Source organism: Jaculus jaculus, chromosome 1 (genome assembly GCF_020740685.1).
Source record: "Jaculus jaculus isolate mJacJac1 chromosome 1, mJacJac1.mat.Y.cur, whole genome shotgun sequence".
Classification (NCBI taxonomy): Eukaryota; Metazoa; Chordata; class Mammalia; order Rodentia; family Dipodidae; genus Jaculus; species Jaculus jaculus.
In genome coordinates this window covers 152,613,465-152,639,623 of record NC_059102.1, presented here as the reverse complement: position 1 = coordinate 152,639,623, position 26,159 = coordinate 152,613,465, and the positions used below count along the sequence as shown (strand labels likewise).

Below are 26,159 nucleotides of genomic sequence, written 5' to 3'. Positions count from 1 at the left end.
CATCAGAGTCCACACAGGAGGGGAAATACCATGGCAATGGCAGAAAGGTAGATGGAGTGGGGTATTTGTAGGACAGGTAGAAACAGGATCCCTGTATGCAGCGATGAATACCCACAGCAGGGAAGAGGTGGGTATCTGGAGGTATCCTTTTGACATCTAGCCCCTGTCCACCACCACGAAGGCCTCACTGTGTGCCTGTACAAGGCACTGAACTCCTTTAGGTTCTATGTCCTCATCTATGAAATGAGGTGACAGGCATGCCTTACAGAACTACTGAGAAATGATGTTAATTTGAGTAAAGTGTGTAGAATTAGTCCCTGCAAGGTGCATAATCCCACGTGTACTGGCTAGCATGTTCTCGGAGCCTTGTGAAAGACATGGGCAGGCCAAGCCCACGCATGAGCTGTGAAGAGACTCACAGGTTGGTGGGGCTGAGGCAGAACATGGAGCTGTATGGGACGATGGGCCGGGGGCCTCTCCTTAGCACATCATCAGCTTCTGTCTCCTTCTTCCCCTCTGCTTGGCTTTCCAGGTCCACGTTACCACCTACAAGGACACAGAGCCTCCAAGTTAGGGGTGCACACACACAAAGCCTTCTCACACACGAGTCTTTCCCAGCTGCACACCGTGGACATGTGAGGCCCGCCATCCTGCACCCACCCAGGGAAGGACATGTGGCCAAGAACACAGCTTCACTAGGCAGAGCTTGGCTGAGGCAAGTGGGCAGCACCCCAGCCAGGCCTAGAGGTGTAGGGCAGTCTGCCACCGAGACCTCAGCAGGCCCTGCTCGACTCCCAAGGAGCTAGGGTGGTGACAGGAGAAGCATCAAGCCAGCACCAGTCTGTGGTGTGATCGCCAGCGCCTCCCAGTGCCTGGATGAGCCCTTCGTATGCCTAGAGGAGTCTCTGAGAAGCAAAATAGCGTAAATTGTGGCTGCCTGGGGCCCACAGACCCACAGGTACTCCCTGAACCCCATCATTTCATCCAGCCTGACCTGACCTGGGATTTCTCCAGCAGAACCTTGGCGAGGGGAAGTCTTGCCGGGCCTCCCCCTTGCCGTCCCGTCTCCTTAGGTCCTCGTCTGACTCCCACTCATTGCTGCCTCTCCACTGCACCCCCCCCCAACTTTGCTCTCACAGCCTCCACCACCAACTCCCTGGGTTACAATGGCTATGAGCTGTGTTCTTTTTAAGTCAATTCTATAGATTTCTCTCAAGGAGTCTTCATTTTTAATGATGCTAATGGAGGTTTCAGTCTTTGTGGATGACAGAGTTGCAGGGACCTCAGGGACACCAAGGAAGACACTGCAGTGACCTGAGCCAACTCCCACTGCCATGTCTCATTTCCACTCTGTTAAAGACACATCAAAGCAAAGAGACATTAAAGAGCAACAAAAAACGGAGGTGTACATCCTCAGAGCTGGCTGTGGAGACCACGGAGCCTAGCCTCTTCCTGACCACTGGACACACAGGGCAATGACCACCTGCCTGCGAGTGCTTTAAAAGGGAACACTTTTGAAAGGAGCACCATCAAATTTCTCTGCTGAAAATATAAATGATATAATCCTCTGAGAAAATAATTGGCATTACTTATGTAAAGCCTCCACTTTCTATTAATTCCTAAGACATATTATCTCTAATGGGAACCAAGATCTTTACTCAAAAAGAAAAGTTGAGCCAGGCATGGTGGCACACGCCTTTAATCCCAGCACACAGAGGTAGGAGGGTCATTGTGAATTCAAAGCCAGCCTGAGACTACATAGAGAATTCCAGGTCAGTCTGAGCTAGAGTGAGACCCTACATCAAAAAAAAAAAAAAAGAAAGAAAGAAAAGAAAGAAAGAAAGAAAAAAGAAAAAAAAGAAAGGAAGGAAGGAAAATGAGAAAAGAAAAGAGGCTGGAGAGATGGTTTAGTGGAGAAATTGCTTAGTGGTTAGAGCACTTGCCTTTGAAGTCTAAGGACACAGATTTGATCCCTCAGTACCCACATAAACCAGATGTACAAGGTGGCACATGCATCTGGAGCTTGTTTACAGTAGCTAGAGGACCCGATGTGCCCATTCTCTCTCTCTCATAAATAAATAAATAATTTTAAAAGTATTTAAAAATTCCTTTGTTTATTTTTATTTATTTGAGAGTGACAAACAGAGAAAGAGGCAGAGAGAGAGAGGGAGAGAGAATGGGTGCGCCAGGGCCTCCAGCCACTGCAAAAGAACTCCAGAGGCATGTGTCTCCTTGTGCATCTGGCTAATGCGGGTCCTGGGAAATCAAGCCTCATACGGGGGGGCGATGGCTTCACAGGCAAGTGCTTAACCATAAGCCATCTCTCCAGCCCTTAAAAGTATTTTTAAAAAGTCTTTTTTTTTTTTCCCAGCAGTGGACCCTGTGAGCTACACAATGTATCAGTCAGGAAGATGTGTTCACTGGTGCAATACTGGGATGACTGTAACCAACTGCTCTCTAATTAGATGGTGAGGCCCACTTCATGGCAGGTAATTCATGTCTGCTACTGTAACCATAGTCAAAAGGCCTATGGCTGGGAAGGTCATAGGCTCTAGGGGGAAGCTACTACTGTTGTTTGACTAAATGGATACGTTGTGCCCACATATTTGCCCTCTAAATATTTGTGTTTATGCCCATAGATGAGTACTGCTTTCACCTCTGGCCAGAGAAGCTCAGTTCTGCAGTTGGTGGTGTCTACCAGGGAGACTCCAACCCATCAAAGTGCTGGGAAGAAGTGACTGTTGAGTGTTCAGCACTAAATAAGACCTCTGAGCCTCACGGCGCATTGCTGAAGAGGGGCTAGAAAAAATGAAAGAGCCAGAAGATAGGGAGGAGTGCTTGGGAACGCTGTCTTCTGGACATGAAAAGACCACTGCATTTATGACCACAGTGGCAGTCATTACCTGTGTTATCATGGATGGTGGAAGAGGGCAGAAATAAAAGGATATCAAAAAGGCAGAGCGGGGGCTGGGGAGATGGCTTAGCGATTAAGGTGTTTGCCTGTAAAGCTAAAGGACCCAGTTTCAATTCCTAGGACCCATGTAAGCCAGATGCACAAGGTGGCACATGCATCTGGAGTTCATTTGCAGGGTTGAAGACCCTAACATGCCCATTCTCTCTCACTCAAATAAATAAAATTATTTTTTTAAAAATCAGAGGGCCTAGCTGGGCGTGGTGGCGCACACCTTTAATCCCAGCACTCGGGAGGCAGAGGTAGGAGGATGGCCATGAGTTCGAGGCCACCCTGAGACTACACAGAGAATTCCAGGTCAGCCTGGGCTAGAGTGAGACCCTACCTTGAAAAACAAAAACAAAAACAAAACAAAAATCAGAGGGCCTGGGCTACAGCAAGACCCTATCTCAACAGAAAAGGAGGAGGAGGAAGGAAGAATGAAGAAGGAAGAGGAAGGGACTGCAGTGATGGCTTGCCTTCAAAACCTAAGGGCACAGGCTCAATTCCCCAGGACCCATGTAAAAGCCAGATGCACATGGTAGTACATGAGTCTGGAGTTCATCTGCAGTAGCTAGAGGTCCTGGCATGCTTTTTCTATCTCTCTTTCTAATAAATAATTTTAAAAAAAGGGAGACCGAGCATGGTGGCACACACCTTTAGTCCCAGTACTTGGGAGGCAGAGGTAGGAGGACTGCCATGAGTTCCAGGCCATCCTGAGACTACACAGTGAATTCCAGGTTAGCCCAGGCTAGAGTGAGACCCTACCTCAAAAAAAAAAAAAAAAACAGACAAAAAAGAAAAAAAAAAGAAGAGGGAGGAGGGGGGAGAAGGAGGAGAAGAAGAGAGGGAGGAAGAAGAGGAAGGAAGGAGAAAGGAGAAAGAGGAGGAGAGGTGGACAGATGAAAGGTAAACAATAAATTTGGTTTTGGCAGGGTGTAATGATCTCACTTTGTAATGACAAAGGGGAGGAGGATGGGTGGTCGCGTTCAAACTCCAGATAGAAGATGCCAACAAGCCCATGAAGAAGCAAGACAACCAAGATTAAAGAGCAGAAGTGACAAGCAATTGGGACCACCAATGACTTCGGATTTGGAAGTTTTTAAATGAGAAGTATAAAAATGTGAGCAACAAAACGTGGATCTTTTTTTTTTTTTTTAATTTTTCAAGGCAGGGTCTCACTCTGGTAATTAACTATGTAGTCTCAGGCATGAGTTCATGAGTTCAAGGCCACCTTGAGACTACATAGTGGATTCCAGGTCAGCCTGGGCTAGATAGAGTGAGGCCCTACCTCGAAAAAACCTCTGCCTCCCAAGTGCTGGGATTAAAGGCGTGCACCACCATGCCTGGCAATAAATTTTTTTTTTTTTTAATGGTTACCATTTCTTTTTTGTTTTTTTAAACAAGGACTCAAAAGTAAGAGTAACTTCAAAGGACTAGAACACATATCTAACACAAAAAAACTAAAGCTTCATAATAATACATTTCCCACTGGTCATATTGGGGTTAGTTGCTAGGATACTGACTCATTATTTTGAAAATTCATAAATAAAGGGACAGAATTAAGTATGTCCTGTTTAATAAAAACACAAACTATATTTCAAGGTAACCAAATATTTCATAAACTATGATCTTCTTTACAAAAAAGGTCAAAGTAATAAACGCAGAACGAAGGACAGAAATATAAATCCACTATTGTACGGCCCTTACTGAAATCACACATTTGGTAACAATCAGCCTGCTCCTGAAGCCATCAGGGGAAGCGCTGGAGAGTTTTACAAAGAAAAGCTGCAGCTGAATCCACTGATCCATCTTAACATCGCTGCCTGCAGAGAGGGCAGGGAGGACGCAGCCTCAGGCTGAGCAATCACCCACAGAGCTTATCAGAACTGAGCTGGAATCTTTCTAACCAGCAATCCAGATGTGTGGGCGTCAGACGGGGCGAGTGAGGTAGTATCTAGAGACTTCTTTTGGTTCTTGTGAAAATGCTAGCAACATATAATGGGTAGAGGGTAAGGATGCTGTTAAACCTCCCAAAACACAAGACAGCCACCATCAACGGAATTTCAACAGTGCCACCGTTCAAAGCCATGTTCTACTCTCCCCACCAGTTAGCAGGGAGCAGTGTGGTCAGAGGAATGTGCCACATGATGCCTGGTATAGCTGACCATATGGAGAATGTTCGAGTTTGAGGCTAGAGACATGGCTCAGTGACTAAGACGCTTGCCGGCAAAGCCTAACAACCTGGGTCTGATCCCCCAGGACCCACTTAAAGCCAGATGCACAAGGGGACGCACGCATCTGGAGTTCGTTTGCAGTGGCTGGAGGCACGGGTGAGCCCATTCTCTGTCAGTCTCTCTCCTCTTTATCACTCAAGCAATAATAATAATGTTTTCAAAAAAAAGAAGTGGGCTGGAGAGACGGCTTAGTGGTTAAGTGCTTGCCTGTGAAGCCTAAGGACCCTGGTTCGAGGCTCGATTCCCCAAGACCCACGTTAGCCAGATGCACAAGGGTGTGCATGCGTCTGGAGTTCGTTCGCAGTGGCTGTAGGCCCTGGTGCACACATTCATTCATTCTCTCTCCCTCCCTCCCTCCCTCTCTCTCTCTCTCTCTCTCTCTCTCTCATCTGCCTCTTTCTGTCTGTCGCTCTCAAATAAATAAAAATGAACAAAAAAAAATTACAAAAAAAAAAGAAGAAGAATGAGGGATGAGGGAAGTCCTACAGACCAGATACACCGCAAGGGGAGACAGTGCTATAGAGTACAGGCTTAGTCACAGAAAAAGCAAATAACCATAAAAGCAATAACCATAAAAGGCTATTGTTCCTGATCACTGTAAGATTTGCTTGGAATGACTACTGACCTTCAGAGGAATAATACCACTACGATTACTTTAAACCTTTAACTGAAATGCCTACTGGCAACTTTATGTCAAACACGATCCACAGTGGAACAAAGCAGACAAACCTGGGTAAACACTAACGGTGGAGAGCAAAACACGGGGTTCGTAACACTTGCCTCTACTTTCCATACATTTCATAGAGACACACACAAGAACCACAATCTAGAATAACAACTTGGCTTATCAAGAAACAACAGGGCTGGAGAGATGTCTTAGCAGTTAAGCGCTTGCCTGTGTAGCCTAAGGACCCTGGTTCGAGGCTCGGTTCCCCAGGTCCCACGTTAGCCAGGTGCACAAGGGGGTGCACGCGTCTGGAGTTCGTTTGCAGAGGCTGGAAGCCCTGGCGCTCCCACTCTCTCTCTCTCCCTCTATCTGTCTTTCTCTCTGTGTCTGTCGCTCTCAAATAAATAAATAAATAATTTAAAAAAAAAGAAAAAACAGCAGGCGAAGGAAAATGGACTAATCTCAAAGAGAGAAAATAGCTAGCAACCATTGCTCATAACAATGGCAGGATACAGATTATTCAGACAAGCAGAGAATTCACCACTATCAAACTTCACAAAAGAAATTAGGAGACGTGTTCTTCAAGCATGGGGTGGGGGGAAGCCCCATTGATGATCTAAACTATAAGAACTAATGAAAGATGAGGAAGAATAATGAAATCAGCAGCACAATGGAGGGGAAGACCCCATATAGACCAGAAAGAAACCTCTACTGTGACTCAAATAAGGAATCATAATGAAACTTGGAAACAAAAGCAAGTTTCAAAAGCTTAAAACACACTAACAACGTAGAAAAGCCTAGGTATCATGAACAGAGTTTCAAACTAAAAATCAGGAGAAAAAACAACAACACTGAAACATTGCAATGCGGATAAGAAAGTGGAAGAAAGACCTTTAATCCCAACACTGGGGAAGCTGAAGTAAGATGAACACTGTGAGTTCAACCTGGAGCAACAGAGACTGGTCTTCCAGGACAGCCTGGGCTAGAGTGAGACCTTACCTCAAAATAAACAAAAAGAAAAAAGAGAGCTGGAGAGATAGCTTGGTACTTGCCTGCAATGACTAAGGACCCATGTTCTTCTCCCCAGATCCCATGTAAGCCAAACACACTAGGTGATGCATACACCAGGTCATGCATGTGTACAGGGGGGCACATGTATATGGAGTTTAGCTGCAGTGGCTGGAGGCCCTCGTATGCTAAGTTTCTCTCTCTCTCTTTCTCTCTCTCATAAAGGCATGTGCCACCACACAAGGCAAAAGAAAGGAAAAAGAAAGTAGAAGAAAGAAAATGATCAGAGTAGAAATAAATTAAGAGATAACAGGGACATGTGGAGACAATCAAGAAAGAGAAAGGTTAAGACACTGATGATGATGGAAACAGACCAGCCTTCAGTGAAAAGGGCTCATCCAGAGAAGGAGGATGTAGGGACATCAGAACATAAGCAAAGCCATAAACTGAACCTGGTGAACAGGCCTGTGATCCCAGCTGTTGGAAAGCTGAGGCAGGAAGACCTCAAATTCAAGAAATGCTTTGGCTACAGAATGAGTTCCATGCCAGCCAGGACAACTCAGTAAATCCCCAGACCCTGTCTCAAAATGAAAAGTAAAAAAAGGACTGAGAATGTAGCTTAGAGGTAAAATGCTTACCTAGGATGTACAAGACCTTAAGCTCAACCTCTAATATCTATATACAGACCACAGTGTCATAACTATAAACCTAACTGGACAGAACAGGCAGCTGTTTCATATAGGTGTGGACTCTTCTGCACTCACTTTTCTCCTGTTTTGTTTTGTTTTTCTTCCCCCGAGGTAGGGTCTCACTCTAGCCCAGGCTGACCTGAAATAACTTGTAGTCTCAGGGTGGCCTCAAACTCACGGTGATCCTCCTACCTCTGCCTGCCAAGTGCTGGGATTAAAGGCGTGCACTACCACATCCGGCTTCTCCTGTGTTTTTTTAAATTTTTTTTTGTTTATTTTTATTTATTTATTTCAGAGCAAGAGAGAGAGAGAGAGAACGAGGCAGATAGATACAGAGAGAATGGATGCGCCAGGGCCTCCAGCCACTGCAAATGAACTCTAGATGCATGTGCCACCTTGTTCATCTGGCTTACATGGGTTCTGGGGAATCAAGCCTCAAACCGAGGTCCTTAGACTTCACAGGCAAGCGCTTAGCCACTAAGCCATCTCCCCAGCCCTTTCCTGTGTTTTTTATAAGCCATGAGGTCAATAAGAAAAACAAAGCCATCTAGAATCATATCACCTGCATATGGGAAATAAGGAAGCTATGAACTTAAACTTAGATAGAGGTGAAGAGATAACCATCTGAGACCTGAGGAACTAGAAAGGGCTTTAGGGAAAGGAGAAAAATGTGGTAGGGTCCTACTGATGTGGAATACAGTCATCTGCTGCAATCTACCCATGGAAAAGAACTCCCACAGCCAGCTGAGAAACAGAAGCAGATATGAGGTCAGGTGACCCAGACCACTGAACCTGAGGACTTAAAAAGGAAGAATTAGCAAAAAATAAAATTAAATTTTTAAAAAGCCAGGTGTGGTGGCACACCTTTAATCCCAGCACCTGGCAGGCAGAGGTAGGAGGATCACTGTGAGTTCGAGGCCACCCTGAGACTCCATCCTAGGTCAGCCTGGGCTAGACTGAGACCCTGAAAAAACAAAACAAAACAAAAAACAAAAAAAGGAACTTGGGCTGAAGAGATGGCTTACTGGTTAAGGCACTTGCCTGCAAAGCCAAAGGACCCAGGGTTGATTCCCCAGGACCCATGTAAGCCAGATGCACAAGGTGGCACATGTGTCTAGAGTTCGTTTCCAGTGGCTAAAGACCCTGGTGTGCCCATTCTGTCCTCCTCTCTCTCTCCCTCCCTCTTCCTCTATCTCTCTCATATAAATAAATAAAAAAAATTTAAAAAGAAAACGAAAAGAAGGAACTCAGTTCCTGGGCCCAGAGGAGAGCACCTGGAGGAAAAGACACACTAGAAAGGGAGAGATACTATGTACTAACAAGTGCCAGCAGCTGAGTTCAGGAGCACTGGAGAGGGATGCAGTTATCAGAGAACCAGAAGCAGGCCTGGCCTCACCCCAATCCAGACGAAGCAGCTCAGTTTCACTCACCAATAGCACTGTCAACAGAGTACTCTTCAACTGAAAAGCAAACACTCTACCCCACCTGCTGACCTGCGCTCCGCAGTCATGCAGAACTGCCTGCCAAGAAAAGCTTCCACATCTCATCCTTATCTGAAAAGGACTCCAACACATAAAGCATCTAAAAGAAGAAAACAGACACTAAGGATGGAAACTATTCAACTAATGAAAGTACTACACACACACACACACACACACACACACACACACGCGCGCGCGAGCAGAGGAGAATTGACACAACTCTTCAACATGAAATGAATACAATTATACCAGGAATTAACTGCCAGTGGTGGTGGTGGGGGAACGCCACAGACAGACCCGGATAGTCATAGCTAAGATGGATGGACAGCTGGGAGATGTGAGATGGAACCTAATTAACTTCTGAAGAGAAAGTGGAGAAAAAGGTGGAATCAAACTAAACAGAAAATCAATTTTTTCAGAAATCACAATGAGCCCATGAGAGAACAAGTAGGATTGGAAATAAAGCAAGGGGGAAAGAAAACAGTGAAAACAAAGAAAAAAAATGAAATGAGTAAGTTTTTATTTATTTATTTATTTATTGTTTTTTTTGAGAAAGGGTCTTGCTCAAGCCCAGGCTGACCTGGAATTCACTATGTAGTCTCAGGGTGGCCTCAAACCCATGACAATCCTCCTACCTCTGCCTCCCGAGTGCTGGGATTAAAGGCGTGCACCACCATGCCTGGCCTAAGGACTAAGAGTAAAAGAAAGCTACATAGAAGGGAGGAAAGCAGATTCAACCTGAGCGAACTAGAATGTAGAGAATCCAAAAGCAAAATATTGTGACAGAACTGATTATCAAAACCATAATCCAGGCTGGAGAGATGGCTTAGTGGTTAAGTGCTTCCTGTGAAGCCTAAGGACTCGGGTTCAAGGCTTGATTCCCCAGGACCCACGTTACCCAGATGCACAAGGGGGCGCATGCATCTAGAGTTCGTTTGTAGTGGCTAAAGGCCCTGGTGCACCCATTCTCTCTCTCTCTGTGTCTGTTGCTCTCAAATAAATAATAATAAAAAACCATAATCCCAGAAACTTGCCCTAAAATTAAATATCATCTATAAATTTATTTTCAACAAAAGTGTCAATGTAGTTTAATGGAAAAGCAATAGTCTCTTTTTGACAAATAGTGATGAAAGGATTGGACATCTATAAGGGACAGGGGCAGAGGTCTAGGGAGACTGAATCCTTACCTCTATAACTCAAAACTTCAGCTTCTGAAAAGAGAAAGTGGGGGCATTTTTCTCCTTCACATTTACATACACATGACGACTGGGCACTTCAAAGTTACGTGCATGCTGTGCACACACACCCATACATACACAAACAAATAATTTTAAAAAAATCATTCATTACACCAAACCAGGGAATAGACTTGAACCAGTAGAAACAACAAAGAGGCACAAGGAAGGAAGATGTTAGAGCTGTCTGACTATAAAGCAGCATCACAAAAATGCTCAACACCTTTAATCCCAGCACTCAGGAGGCAGAGGTAGGAAGATCACCGTGAGTTCAAGGCCACCCTGAGACTACATAGTATGTTCCAGGTCAGCCTGGGCTAGAGTGAGACCCTACTACAAAAAAACCAAAAAAAAAAAAAAACCCAACAGCAACAACAACAAAAAAGAACTCAACAGACAACTGAAAACACACTTGCAAAATGAAATACTGAGGGCTGGAGAGACAGCTCAGCAATTAAGAGCACTTCCTATGTAAGCATGAGGGACTGAAGAGGCCTGAGAGACTGCTTGAGTTCAATTCCCAGGACCCACATGAACAGCTGGGTATGGCCACACACGTCTATAACTCCACAGTCCCTTAAGGCAGCAGAGAGACCCAAGATTTGCTGGAGCTCATGAAAAAACACCAAGTTCCAGGATCAGTAAGAGACTCTGGCTCAAGTAAGGAAGGACAGAAGAGCGATGGGGTTGGACACCTGATCTGCTCTGGACACTGCAGGCAAGTGCACTCTACCACAGGCCAGCTCAGGGGACGCCACATGGACACATACACATGCATATACCACACACGCATATACACAAGGAAAAAAAATGAAAAAACAAGAAACCCTTAGCAAAGAAATGGAATATATGAAGAAACAAGTAAAAATGTTAGAACCGAAAAAAATATATAATAAATGGGCTCAACTGCAGAATGGAGTTCCCAGAGGAAAGAATCAGTGAGCTGGAAGAGAGAAAAAATAGAAATTATCCAATCTAAACAACAGAGAGGAAAACTGACTGAAAAGAAAATCACTGGAGCCCAAGAGCCTTTCAGAATGTAACAGAAGATATAGCATTCATGCCACCAGAGTCCAGGAATGTAAAAGGAAAGGGCCAGAACTAAGGAAGTACTCAAAGACAATGGGTGGAATATTTCCAAATTTGGCAAAAGTCATTAACCTTTAAATCCAAGAAGCTGAGTGAACCCTAGACTGGATGGACCTGAAGAAGCCCACATCAAGATACACTGTGCTCAAACTTCCAACACATAAAGACAAAAAAAAAAAAAACCTTGAAAGCAGCGAGAGAGAAACAGCATCTTACCTACAGGAAGAAAACAATTCGAGTGACAGTAGATTTCTCATCAGAAACCATGGAGTCAGAAGAGGCACACGTTTTTTCAAGTGCTGAAAAAAAAAGAACTGTCAACCCCGATTCTATACCCAGTGAAAATATCCTTCAGGAATGAAAGGAATACCAAGGCATTCTGAGATGAAGAAAATCTGCCACTGCAGACCTATCCCCCCCCCCTCAAAACAAACAAACAAAAAACAACAGCTAAAGAAGGCTTTCAGACCAGAAAATAATTGATGAAAGAAGACATACAAAAATATCAGGAAGGAATATTAATAAGAGAGAAATGAATAAACATCACATACTTTCCTTCTCATCTTTCTTCTCTCAATTATGTTTGACAGTTGAAATAAAAATTCTTACACACACTGCTTTATATTAAACATATGCAGAGGAAACACTTAAGAGTACTATATTAGATTAGGGGACAAAACAGACATAAAAGAAAGGAAAAGTTTTTATACTTCACTCAATCTGATACAACCTGATGACATCAGTAAACTGGAGCAAGTGATGTAAATAGAATAGTATATCTAAAGCAGTCACTAAAAAATGTATATAAGATACACTCAAAAGGACTATAGATAAATCAAAATGGAATTTTAAATATACCCAGGTAACTCTAAGAAAGGCAGAAAAAAGAAACCAAAGGGGGAAAAAAAAACCCAGAAAACAAAAAATAGGATTAAGTGGGACTGAAGAGATGCCTTGCAAGAATGAGGATCTGAGCTGGATCCTCAGAACCTACATGTGAAAGAAAAAAGCCAGGTGTGCAGGCTTATACTTACAGTCCCAGCACCAGAGGTGGAAATAAGAGGAACCCTATGAATGACCTACTTAGATCAATGACAGACCTTGTCTCAGAAAAAAAAAAAAAAGAAAGAAAGAAAGAAAATGTGAGCAATGCCTGAGGAATGACACCCAAAGTTGTCCTCTGGCCTCCAAACACACACATGTACAACATACCTGCACGTAACAGAAACAAAAAAAGTAGAGTAACACACTTGAGCTCTAATCTGTCAACAATTATATTAACTGCAAGTGTTTGAACATCAAATATATGAAACAGAACCCAGCCATATCCTGTCTACAAGAAACTCCCTTCAAATACAACGATGCACCTAAAATGTAATTAAAAGGTGAAAAAGGAAATACCATGCAAATATTAATCATATAAGAAAGAGTAAAGTGAACTTCAAAGAAAATTACAGGTCTACAAGAGGCATTACACTGTAATAAAATTTTTAGACAGAAAATAATGCACAGGAAAGCTCAATAACACTGCCAACCAACTGGATGGAACTGGTCTTTACAGAACATTCCACCCAGGAACAGTGGAACATATGCTCTTGTCGAACACCCACAGAGCATGCATCATGATATGTCATCTCCTAGGCCATGAAACAAATCTGAACAAACTTAAAAGAATTGTAGAGTGTTATTACAAAGTGATCAAACTAGATGTTATTAACAGAAAGGCAACAGGAAAATCTTCAAACACTTGGAATGACCCCATGTGCTTCTAAAATAACTATGAGCCAAAGAAGTCTCAAGGGAAATTCTTGAAGTATCAGTAAACAAAAAGAAAACTATTATCTCACGACAACCTATGGCATACAATAGAAGCAATGCAAAGAGAGAAACTTCTAGCTCTGTGTTTACATCGGCAAAGCATAAAAGACTTAAGTCAATAGTCTATTCTTTTTAAAAATATATTATTTATTTATTTGAGAGAGAGAGAGAGAGAATGGGTGTGCCAGGGCTTCCAGCCACTGCAAACAAACTCCAGATGTATGCGCCCCCTTGTGTGCCTGCCTTACGTGGGTACTGGGGAATCGAATTGAGGTCTTCTGGCTTTGCAGGTAAGTGCCTTAACTGCTAAGACATCTCTCCAGCCCTCAATAGTCTATTCTTGTACCACAAGAAACTGAAAACTAACAAAGCAAATGGAAAGAAGAAAATAATAAGGTGCAGGAATCAAATGAATATAGAGAAAAATCAATGAAACGAGAATCCAGTTCTTTCAAAAGAACAATAAAATTAATAAACATCAACCAAGACTAACAAAAATCTGACAATACCTTACTAATATAATGTTACAGAAACCACCACTATAAGGAAATGTGACCAACAAGTGTACATACATAAAATTTATAAGTTTGAGCCAGGCATTATGGTGCATGCCTTTAATCCCAGCACTTGGGAGGCAGAGGTAAGAGGATCACCATGAATTCGAGGCCACCCTGAGACTACATAGTTAATTTCAGGTCAGCCTGAGCTAGAGTGAGACCCTACCTTGAAAGAAAAAAAAATTACGACTTTGAGCTAGAAAGTTTGCTCAGTTGCTAAAGGCACTTGCCTGCAAAGTCTGCCAGCTAGGATTCAATTCCCTAGCACCCACATAAAGCCAAAGGGGCATGTGCATCCGGAGTTCTTTTGCAGCAGCAAGAGGCCCTGATATGCTCATACTCACCCTTCCTCTCTCTCCCTCCCTCTCTCATAAATAAATATGATTTTTTTTAAATTTACAACTTCAACAAAATGTAAAGTTTCCTCAAAGAAGCATGAACTACAAGTCACCCAATACAAAACAGGTAACATAACACTTTAACTTCTCAGAAGATGAAATTTTAATTAAAAAATCCCCCAAAAGGGCTGGAGGGATTGCTTAGCAGTTAAGGCATTTGCCTGCAAAGCCAAAGGACCCAGGTTCAATTCCCCAGGACCCATGTTAGCCAGATGCACAAGGGGGTGCACGTGTCTGGAGTTCATTTGCAGTGGCTGGATGCCCTGGCACACCCATTCATTTTTTTCTCTCTCTCCCTCTCCCCCTCCCTCCTTCCTTCTCTGTTAAATAAATAAATAAATAAATAAATTTTTAAAATCCCCCAAAAGAAATGTAAGCTTGGCGAATTCTATCTAAATGGACAAAGGATATAAAGATATTTGTGTCACATGTTAATGCTCATCAGAAGGTGACCTCATCAGAGGACAACTTTAATAATCAAGTAGAAAAGCTGACCTGTTCTGTGGATAATGGTAAACCTCTTTCTGCAGCTATTCCTATCATTGCCCAGTGGGTCCATGAATAAAGTGGCCATGGTGGCAGAGATGCAGGCTATGCATGAGCCCAACAACGTGGACTTCCACTAAGTAAGGCTGACCTGGCTACAGCTGCTGCTGAGTGCCAAGTCTGCCAGCAGCAGAGACCACCTCTGAGCCCCTGATATGGTACCATTCCTCGGGGTGGGTGACCAGCCAGCAACTTGATGACAGGTTGACTACATTGGACCTCTTCCATCATGGAAAGGGCAGTGTTTTGTCCTTACTGGAAAAGACACTTGTTCTGGGTTTACATTTGCTTTTCCTCTGTGTAGTGCTTCTGCCAAAACTACCATCCGTGGGCTTACAGAATGTCTTATCCACCATCATGGCATTCCACACAGCAATGATTCTGACCTAGGAACAAACTTGACCAAGAAGTATGGCAGTGGGCTCATGATCATGGAGTTCACTGGTCTTACCACGTGCCCCACCCTGAAGCAGCTGGCTTGATAGAACGGTGGAATGGCCTTTTGGAGAAACAGCTACAGCACCAACTAGGTGGCAACAGCTTGGAGGGCCGGAGGAGCGTCCTCCAAGAGGCTCTATACGCTCTGAATCAGCAGCCTATATATGGTGCTGTTTCTCCTATAACACAGATTCACGGGTCCAGGAATCATGGAGTGGAAATGGGAATCGTCCCACTTACCATCACACCAAGTGACCCATTAGCCAAATTTTTGCTTCCTGTTCCCACAACCTTACACTCTGCCGGCCTACAGTCTTGGTTCCAGAGGGGGGATTGCTTTTGCCAGGAGACACGAAGAACATTCCATTGAACTGGAAGCTAAGACTCCCCCCTGGCCACTTTGGGCTCCTGCTGCCCTTGAGTAAACAAGTTGAGAAAGGAGTTACAGTGGTAGCAGGGGTGATTGATCCAGACTACCAGGGGAAAACTGGTCTGCTCCTCCACAATGGAGGTAAGGAAGAGTATGTCTGGAGTGCAGGAGATCCTTTAGGGCGCCTCTTGGTGTTACCATGCCCTGTTATCAAAGTCAATGGACAATTACAACAATTCAATCAAGACAGTGTGATAAATGGCCCAGATCCTTCAGGAATGAAGGTATGGGTCACCCCTCCAGGTAAAGAACCAATACCTGCTGAGGTGCTTGCTAAAAGTGGAAAAAATACAAAATGGGTATGGGTAGTAAAAAAACAAAATTTTTTTAAAGGTAGTTACAAATACCAGATAAAGCCATGTAACCAGTTACAAAAATGAAAACTATAATTGCCATGAGTGTTTCTGTCCTACCTTGCTAAGAGTGTTTGTACATCCTTAAACCAATATTAAGATGCCTTTGTTTTCCCTCTATTTCTCTATTAGGCAATTAATACTGATTAAGATCATAATGCTAGTTAACTGCTGTTAAATGTATATTTGAAAAAAAAATTATATTTGAGGGCTGGAGAGATGGCTTAGCAGTTAAGACACTTGCCAGCAAAGCCAAAGGAAGGGGGCGCATGCATCTGGAGTTCATTTGCAGTGGCTGGAGGCCCTGGCACACCGATTCTCTCTGTCTCTCTCTACCAGCCTATTTCTGTATCTCACTATCTCTCCCAAATAAATAAAAAAAAATAAATTATATTTGAGTTATTATATTAGAGACTAAACATTCCTCAAGGAACCTTGCTTTGTGTTGGGGGAAGATTGTGTGTTTCTGATTATACGTGGGATAGTTATATCATATTAGGCGGAATTAGCACATTGTTACTGTCGTCATTTAAAAATTAAGTATGATGTAAGGAGATTTGGTTTGGTATCAAGTTGACAAGGGGTGAACTTATGATATTTTGTGTCAACTTGATCTGTTTAGGAATCCACAGACATTACCGTCTCTGCAGTTGCTTACAGGAAGGGTTAACTGAAGGAGGAATGGGCAGCCTCCTCAAGGGGGGGAAGTTTATCTAAGGAAGCTCTAGAAAGAAAAGTATCCCCTCCTCCCACCTGGCAGCTCCCTGCTTGTTGCTTGCTGCTTTCCAGCGTGGACTGAAGAGCGATGTGGACCGAAGAAGAGCAGCGGCTCTCCAGGGAGGGCGTCTCCAGGCCTTCAGTGCAGGATTGGGACTGCTGAAGCATCCAGCCTCATAGACTGTGCAGCTAGCGGGTTCCCTGACTAAGACCTGCAACTGCTATTGTTGAACTGCCGTAAACTAATCCAATAAATTACCTTTTAATACAATTCATTCCATTGGTTCTGTTCCTCTAGAGAACCCTGACTAATGCAGAAGATTAGCACCAGTTCAACATGTACTCTCAGAAATAAAAGAAGTAGGAACAGTTCCATCAAATTCAAAACACTTTGAAGATCTCTTCTTGAAGGGAAAAGTGGGGAGGGGAGGGAATTATCATGGTTTATTGTCTATAAGTATGGAAATTATCAATTAAAAAAAGTGTTTTGGGTTGTTTTTTTTTTTTAAAGATCTATTCTTACTCTGACACCCAAACCAGACACCAATGGGATGAACAAGAAAACAAAGCCAGGTGTAGCGGCACATGCCTTTAATCCAAGCACTCGGGAGGTAGAGGTAGAAGGATCACCATGAGTTCAAGACCATCCTGAGAATCCAGGTCAGCCTGTGTTAGAGTGAGACCCTACCGTGGAAAAGAAAAGGGAAAAAAAAAAGAAAAGAAAAGAAAAGAAAAGAAAAGAAAACCCAGGTGTGGTGGCACACGTCTGTAATCCCAACACGTGGAAGTTGAAGCTGGACGACTGCAAGTTTGAGGGTAGGGTGGGTTATATGTGTCAAAATACGTATGTCTCAAAATAAAAAAGAAAGAAAGAGGGAGAAAGAGAGAAAAAAAAAAGAGAAAAACAGAAGGCTGGAGAGATGGCTCAGTGGCTAAGAGGACTTCTTGTGTACGCATGAGGCCTTGAGTGTGATCTCCAGGACCCAAATAACAGCTAGGCATGGCCATACACATCTGTAATCATAGTCCTACAGGGGTACAAACCACCAGAGTTTGTGATAAAATGGCAAGCTCCGAGAGCAGCAAGAGACTCCAACTCAAAATAAGAATGGTGTGGGAGGGGGGAGCTGGAAAATGATTTAGCAGTTAGGGCATTTGTCTGTGAAGCCTAAGGACCCTGGTTCGATTCCCCAGGATCCACGTAAGCCAGATGCACAACGGGGTGCACGCATCTGGAGTTCATTTGCAGTGGCTGGAGGCCCTGGCGTGCCCATTCTCTCTTTCTCTCTGCCTCTTCCTTTCTCTCTCTCTCTCTCTCAAATAAATAAATAATAGGATGGTGGGGCTGGAGAGATGGCTCAGCGGTTAAGGCACCTGCCTATAAAGCCTAACGACCTGAATTCAAATCCCCAGTGCCCATATAAAGCCAGATGCACAGTGGTGCATGTGTCTGGAGTTCCTGTGCAGTGGCTGGAGGCCAATCTCTAACCCAATCTTCCTCTCTCTCTCTACTGGGTGTGGTGGCACACGCCTTTAATCCCAGCACTCAGGAGTCTGAGGTAGGAGGATCACTGTGAGTTCAAGATCAGCCTTAAATTAATTCCAGGTTAGCCTGGTCTACAGCAAGACCCTACCTCAAAAAAAAAAAAAAAATATATATATATATATATATATATATATAGTGAGAAACCAGTGGAGCAAGACTATGATGTTCCATTCCAATCACCCCAGGCAAGTGCACCCCAGTACAGGTGAGTACATGGTCTGCCTCAAGGGCATATACATGTGCATCCATCACACACACACACCACATAAACACACCACACTATACACAAGCAAAGGAAGGAAGGAAGAAAGAAAGGAAGGGAGAGAAGGAGGGAGGTAGGGAAAGTAAAACTACATATGAATATCCCTAATGAATTTAATGAGAAAACTCAACAAAGTATTAAAACCTAAAACTAAGATTTTAAAGTTCTACCCACAGAAACAGGTACTATGTCCATCCCTGTTGCAGTGAACCAAATGAATTGGCCTGACTACCACTGTGGCTGCATGCTACAGGTTTAACAGAAGATACCATGTTTCGATTTTTTTTGTGTGTGGACAACAATGTGGACACTAAAATTGACATATTTTTATGTAAAGTTTTTTTTTAATTCTTTGATTTTTAAAAAATATTTTATTTTTATTTATTTGACAGAGAGGAAGAGGGAGAAAGAGAGGGAAAGAGAGAGAATGGGCATGCCAGGGCTCTAGCCACTGCAAACAAATTCCAGATGTGTGTGGTTTACGTAGGTCTTGGGGAATTGAACCAGGGTCCTTTGCTTTGTAGACAAGTGCCTTAACTGCTAAGCCAACCCTCCAGCTCCTATTCTTTGATTTTTAATAAACTTTAGAAACAACAACAACAAAACTAGAACTAGGGGCTGGAGAGATGGCTTAGTAGGTAAGGCACTTGCCTGCAAAGTCTAAGGATACAAAGTCTAAGGATACAGGTTCAATTTTCCAGGTCCCATGTAAGCCAGATGCACAAGGTGGTGCGTGCATCTGGAGTTTGTTTGCAGTGGCTAGAGGCCCTGGTGTGCCCATTCTCGCTCTCTCTCCCTCAAATAAATAAAAATAAATATTTTAAAAAAGAAATAGAACTGGACAACATACAGAAATAACTATGCATACACTAACAAGGTCTTACTCTAGTTAAATATCTGAAAATTAATCTGTATAGGATAACTACATTAACAGAAAAAAAAAACCCACAGAAAACAATTTGATGAAGTTCAAAACCCATTCATGATAAAACTCACAGAAAAAGGAGGAATGGAGAACTTCCTCAACTCAAGAGGGAACACCTACAAAAACCTTACAATCCATATCACACTAAATGGGTGAAAAACAGAACAGTCCCTCTCAACCAAAATGGGGCAAGGAAAGAGCAGCTTTTCTCAACACAGATCTCAGTACAACACTGGATGTTACAGCCAGGCTATGAAGAAAGAATAAATAAAAAGAAAAACTCTGACAAAGAATGTCAGAGTTACATGTTGGGTCATGATTTTCAGAGACATTTATCATACTAATAACTGGGGGCTAACTCCACAATGCACGACCCATTTTCAATAATAAGGAGGGTCTAATGGGAGGGGGTAGATCACAGATGAGCCTAAATAATGGTACCAAACTGCCTGTATTTACTGAAAAGAAAACTAATAAATTAAATTTAAAAAAAAAAAAAAGAAAAACAGCTCCACTCATTTGTAGGTGATTCTTACATAGGAAATCCCAAGAAATTTACAAACACACGCTGAAGATGAATACAAACAAAAATTATGTAATAAGTTAGAAAAAGAGCAACAAAGTAAAGACTTAAAAGTAGGAGAGCAATGATAAAAAGCAAAATGAAAATGATGATTTTGAAAATAAACCATGGTAGAATTAATAAATTAAAATACTGCTTTTCATTTTATAAAAAACTTCCAAGACATTAAAAGCTGCCAACTAAATGAAGAAAAAGGAAGGGGGTGGAAAAAAGTAAGAGCCCCCAGGTGGGAAGGTGTACTCTGAGGCATTGCCCCTGCCCCCAGAGACTGATGAGTAAGTTCACGACCCCACAGTGATTACTGATAACCCTGCCGAGGAGGGCCTCAGTGGAATGGGGCCAGGGAGAGGGGACATAAGAACAAGCAGATGGAAATATGACCAGATTGCAATGTGTTTACATATTGAAGTTGTAAAAAAAAAAGAGAGAAAACACAAGAATACATAGAATAAAAAATGACAAGCTGGGGAGTGAAAGGTGCTTGCTAAAGCCTTACAGCGCAGGTTCCATTCCCCAGTAGCCAATGTGGTGCATGCATCTGGAGTTCATTTGTAGTGGCAAGAAGCCCCGGCACGCACATGTGCGTGTTCTCTCCATCCCTCCCTCTCTCTCTCTCTCTCTCTCTCTCTCTCTCTCATAAATAAACTGACATACTGAACAAGAAGGAAATTAAAGAAAAAAATTTTAAGCCATTCCCTTGTGTAAGTATATGTAACTAAGTTGAAAACCTAGGTAACCTGGTTAACTTTAAAGAAAAATCTACTTTACCAAGCTCATCTAAGGAGATGACAATGTTTACACAGACAAATATCCAAAAAGCTACCTCTATAAAAGACCACACATAGATATTTTACAAAATTCTACCAAATAAAGACCAAGTCATTCTAATACTATATAGATACCCAGTGTGCTAGCAAAGAAGAAAACGCTCTAGTTCTTTCTAGGAACCAATGACCAGTACACCCCACAGGATGGCTCCTTGCTCAAAGAGAACTCCCCAGGTCAGGGCCTCCTGCTCATACTGCCAAAACATGTCATGCATGACAGTGTCACTGGCTTTCTTGATTAATGTGCATGTAGAAAAATGGATAGCATCCAGACCTCAATACAATGGTTTTTGTTTTGTTTTGTTTTCTGAGGTACGGTCTCACTCTTGCCTCACTGACCTGGAATTCACTATATAGTCTCAGGCTGGCCTCGAACCCACACCAATCCTCCTACCTTGGACTCCCAAGCATTTGGATCAAAGACGTGTGCCACCACGCTCAGTCAATACAAATGTTTTTAACCAGGTAATGTGGAGAAGAACTCTCAGAGTCAGAGCTAGGCATGGTGATGCACACCTTTAATCCCAGTACTCAGAAGGCTGAGGTAAGGGGATGGCAGTGAGTCTGAGGCCAGCCTGGCTACAGAATGAGTTCCAGGTCAGCCTAGAGTGAGACTCTGCTTAAAAATAAAATAAAATAAAATAAAGCTAGGTATGGTGGCACATGCCTTTAACCTCAGCACTTGGGAGGCAGAGGTAGGGGGATCCCTGTGAGTTTGAGGCCATGCTGAGACTACATAGTGAATTGCAGGTCAGCCTGGGCTAGAGTGAGACCCTACCTCAAAAAACCAAAACCAAAAATAAATAAATGAGACACAGAGAGAGAGAGAGAGATCACTAGAGTCATGAGTCATGTACTCACTAAAGGAAATGTCCAAAGCAATTAATCAACAGCTCTTTGGTTTTCAAGGTAGCGTCTCGCTCTAGCCCAGGCTGACCTGGAACTCACTACGTAGTGTCAGGGTGGCTTTGAACTCACAGTGATCCTCCTACCTCTGGCTCCTGAGTGATGATTTAAGTGGTGATCAGGAAGAATTGTATTAAGCATCTTATCTTACCTCCTGATACAATACTTTGACTTGTCAGTGTTCAACTATACTTTGGTTATTTTAAGAAACTGTGGGGTCTGAGTTGGCATGTAATAATTGGCATTTCTTTGTTACCATTTAAAACAATGAGAAAGGAATCAGGTGTAGCTCAACAAAGGAATCCTTGTCTAGCAGGTGTGAGGCTCTGGGTTTGATCCCCAACGCCATAAAAGTAAAATAAAATTAATAAAAATAATGGCCGCAACTGAAACCACTGGATTCTCAGGAATGGAGCTGTAAAATTAAGCAACAGCATGAAATGAACACCTAATCATATGCTGTCTAAACACAGTATGAGGAAGGTGCATGCCTCACTGAAAAGCATCCAGCCAAAATCTTAAAAATAAATTATTAAACAGAATCCATGACCAAGTGAGACTTACTCTAACATCACAAAGGCAGTCTTGTATCTGAAAACCATTGTGCAATATGCCTTTATATATAAGGGGAAATTACGATCTCTAAAACTTCAACATCTTTGCCAGATAAAACACTTACTAAGATAGAAATTAGTGGATACTATAACGAGATTGTACACACAGGTCTCAAACCGTAATGTTCAGTTTAGTACAGGCAGAAACAAGGCAAAGGCATCCACCAGCTCAAATGGCAGAGTGAGCAGGCCAGTACAATTAGAGGATTACTAATAGGTCTAAGACTTGGAAATGAAGAGTTAGAACTAGACTCATAGAAGTTTTTTTTTTAATATTTAATTAATTTATTTATTTACTTGACAGAGAGAAAGAGAAGGCGAGAGAGAATGTGCATGTCAGGGCGCCAGCCTCTGCAAACGAACTCCGGACGTGTGTGCCCCCTTGCGCATCTGGCTAATGTGAGTCCTGGGGAATCGAACCTAGGTCCTTTGGCTTTGCAGATAAACGCCTTAACTGCTAAGCCATCTCTCCAGCCCTCACAGAAGTTTTGATACTATGCTTGGGCAAAATATAGTATCAGCATTAAAACTAGTACACAATGAAGGATTCAGAAAAGTGGGAGGATGCATAACTAACATATTAAAATCAGTAGCCTAGATGACTGCTTCTTTTTTTTTTTTAATTATTTATTTATTTATTTGAGAGCGACAGACACTAGATGTCTGCTTCTAACAGAAGAAGTAACAGCAATCAGATTATCCAACAACAGCAATAATCAAAAACACGGGACAGATGACAGACCTAGGAATGGTAGTGTACACCTTCATTCCAGAATTCAGAAGGAAGAGGTCAGCCTGCCCTTGATAGTAATACCCTATGCCAGAAAACAAAACAAAACAAAACAAAACATGAGACATTCAGAAATTAAAAGACCATGCCAGGGCTGGAGAGATGGCTTAGCTCTTAAGCGCTTGCCTGTGAAGTCTAAGGACCCTGGTTCGAGGCTCGATTTCCCAGGACCCACGTTAGTCAGATGCACAAGGGGGTGCACGCATCTGGAGCTTGTTTGCAGTGGCTGGAGGCCCTGGCGCGCCCACTCTCTCTCTTTCTCTGCCTTTCTCTCATGTATGTCGCTCTCAAATAAATTTTTTTTAAAACATGAACAAACAAACAAAAAAAAAGACCAAGCCATAGACTGGGACTTGTAAAAATCTGATAAAAATAATTTGTACAAAAATATAAAAAGAACATATGAAAGTCAATAATTACTAAACAAACAACTCAATTAAAAAGTATACAGTGGGGCTGGAGGGATGGCTTAGCGGTTAGGCACTTGCCTATGAAGCCTAAGGATCCCGGTTCGAGGCTCGGTTCCCCAGGTCCCATGTTAGCCAGATGCACAAGGGGGCGCACACTTCTGGAGTTCGTTTGCAGAGGCTGGAAGCCCTGGCGTGCCCATTCTCTCTCTCTCTCTCCTCTATCTGTCTTTCTCTCTCTGTCTGTCGCTCTCAAATAAATAAATTAAAAAAAAAAGTATACAGTGGGACTGGAGAGATGTCTTAGTGGTTAAAGCACTTGCCTGTGAAGCCTGAGGACCCAGGTTCAATTCCCAGGACACACATAAGCCAGATGCACAAGGTGGCACATGCGTCTGGAGTTCATTTGCAGGGGTTGGAGGCCCTGATGTGCCCATTCATTATCTCTCTCTCTCATAAATAAATAAAATATTTTTTAAAAATATTTTATTTATTTATTTGAGAGTGACAGAGACAGAGAGAAAGCTAGATAGAGGGAGAGAGAGAGAGAATGGGCACGCCGGGGCTTCCAGCCTCTGCAAACGAACTCCAGACGCGTGCGCCCCCTGTGCATCTGGCTAACGTGGGACCTGGGGAACCGAGCCTCGAACCAGGGTCCTTAGGCTTCACAGGCGAGCGCTTAACCGCTAAGCCATCTCTCCAGCCCAAATAAAATATTTTTTAAAGTATACAGGGCTGGTAAGGTGGCTTACCAGTGGGTAAAAGCACTTGCTGTGCAAACATGAGGATGTGAGTTTGATCCCCGGCACCCACGTGAAAAGCCAGGTGTGTCCACGCACGCTTGTAACCCCAGTGCCAAAGGAGGCAAACAGGAGAATCTCGGGGGCTCGCTGGCCAGCCAGTCTAAACTTTAAAAACAAGGAGCTCCGAGTTCAATGAGAGGCTCTATCTCCGGAAAGTAAGGTGGGAGAGTGATAGAGGGGGACATCTGACGCCCCCCACTGGCTTCCACACACATGCACACATTGGTGTGTGCGCATCTGCATGCATATGTGCATGTGTCACATGCACACACTCACAAATACCCCAAAAAAGTGTGCAAAAGAGCTGGATAAGAAACTTGCCAAAGCTGCACAGATGGCAAGTGCGGTAAAAGATGCTCAGTATCCTGTATCATTAGGAAGCTGCAAAGCAAAACAAGGCACGGCTACACATTTAATTAGAATGGCTAAAGTCCAAAATGCTGGAGACACCAAATGCTGGTAAGGATGTGAAGCAACTGGAGTCCTCACCCTTTACTGGGAGGAATGCAAAACAGCACAGCCACTTTGGAAGATGGTTTGGCAGTTTCTTACAAAACTAAATGTGGTCTTCTACATGACCTCACAAGCATGTTTAGGTATGGGCCCAAACAAATACAACACAAAAACCTGAACAGAAAATGTCTTTTTTTTTTTTTTTTTTTTTTTGAGGTGGGGTTTCACTCTAGCTCAGGCTGACCTAGAATTCACTAGGTAGTCTCAGAGTGGCCTCGAACTTACAGCGATCATCCTACCTCTGCCTCCCAAGTGCTGGGATTAGAGGTGTGCGCCACCGCGCCCAGGAATGTCTATTTAAAACTGCCAAAATCATAAGCAATGACAATATCTTCCAATAGGTGGATGGATAAACAAACTGTGATACATCCAGACAATGGAACTTTAATGTAGTAAGAACTGAGCTACCAAGCCACAGAATTAAACAGAGGACCCTTAAGTGCATGATGCTAAGAGAAAGAAACCATTCTGAAAAGCACAGATATTGTGTGGTTCCAAGAATGTGACATTCAGATAAGGGCAAAACTATAGAGATACTGACCAGATCCTTGGCTGTCAGCACATGGGGTGCAGGGAGTGAGAAGGGGTGACATGTGCACTTTTGTGGACAAAAGTCAAATGGGGCCCTTGGGCTCTTCCTCAGGCAAAGAAGCAAAATAGGAACCTTGGGGTGACAGGCTCACTAGGGCCTATGACAAGTGAAACAAGAATAGGCCAGGGTCAGCTTAGGGGAGAGGGTGGGCAACTAGAGCCACCACCCTCTCCTGCTCTACCTGTGCCTGTGAGAGCACCTGAGCAAGAGGAACAGGTCGTGTGACTGCATCCGAGGCATGGGCGTGACTACATCCGAGGCATGGGCGTGCGTGGGGAGAGGGGATCTCATCCAGCTCACGACCGCTTCGGGGGCTCAGTGCTTCACTGACCAGCCATGAGGCCCTGCCTCTCGCCCTGAGACGCTTCCCTCCAAACTAATGCACGTTTGTGAAGTGCGCATGCACCTTCCCCACTGTGGGAAGACCTCACCTGCCACCTGCAAGTCTCTCCCTACTACATGACTCATTCACTGTGTCCTCAGTGGCTGCTCTCTTGGGGTCTCATGCACAGGAGTGACCATGGGAAGAAAGAGGGTAACTCAGACAAAAGACTGGGGGCACTTTGGCACAGGGTTATAGGGGTATACGGGCGGAAGGAAGACAGCTACGAGAGTTCCCTCCTCACCTACCAGCCTTGGCCCAAGTCAAGGCCATGGCCACAGTCCTTAGTAACTTTTGTGTGGTCATGAAAATCTAACCGTTCTGCATTTTGCTGTCTTTCTGGCAAGACTGGCCCCCTTCCACTGTGTTCCCAGCACTCTGACACTGGGCCTGGCA

The 26,159-nt window shown here is 43.4% G+C and overlaps 1 protein-coding gene across 10 annotated transcripts in view; it reads right to left on the bottom strand.

Moving 5' to 3' along the window:
* Positions 1–26,159, bottom strand: part of Cacna1b (calcium voltage-gated channel subunit alpha1 B) — a 200,632-nt gene that overhangs the window by 69,147 nt on the left and 105,326 nt on the right. For all 10 annotated transcript variants that reach the window (XM_045146210.1, XM_045146214.1, XM_045146223.1 and 7 more), the window contains exon 21: positions 420–546. In XM_045146210.1, the coding sequence (XP_045002145.1) occupies positions 420–546 (127 nt within the window). The remainder of the gene's footprint in view (positions 1–419; positions 547–26,159) is intronic.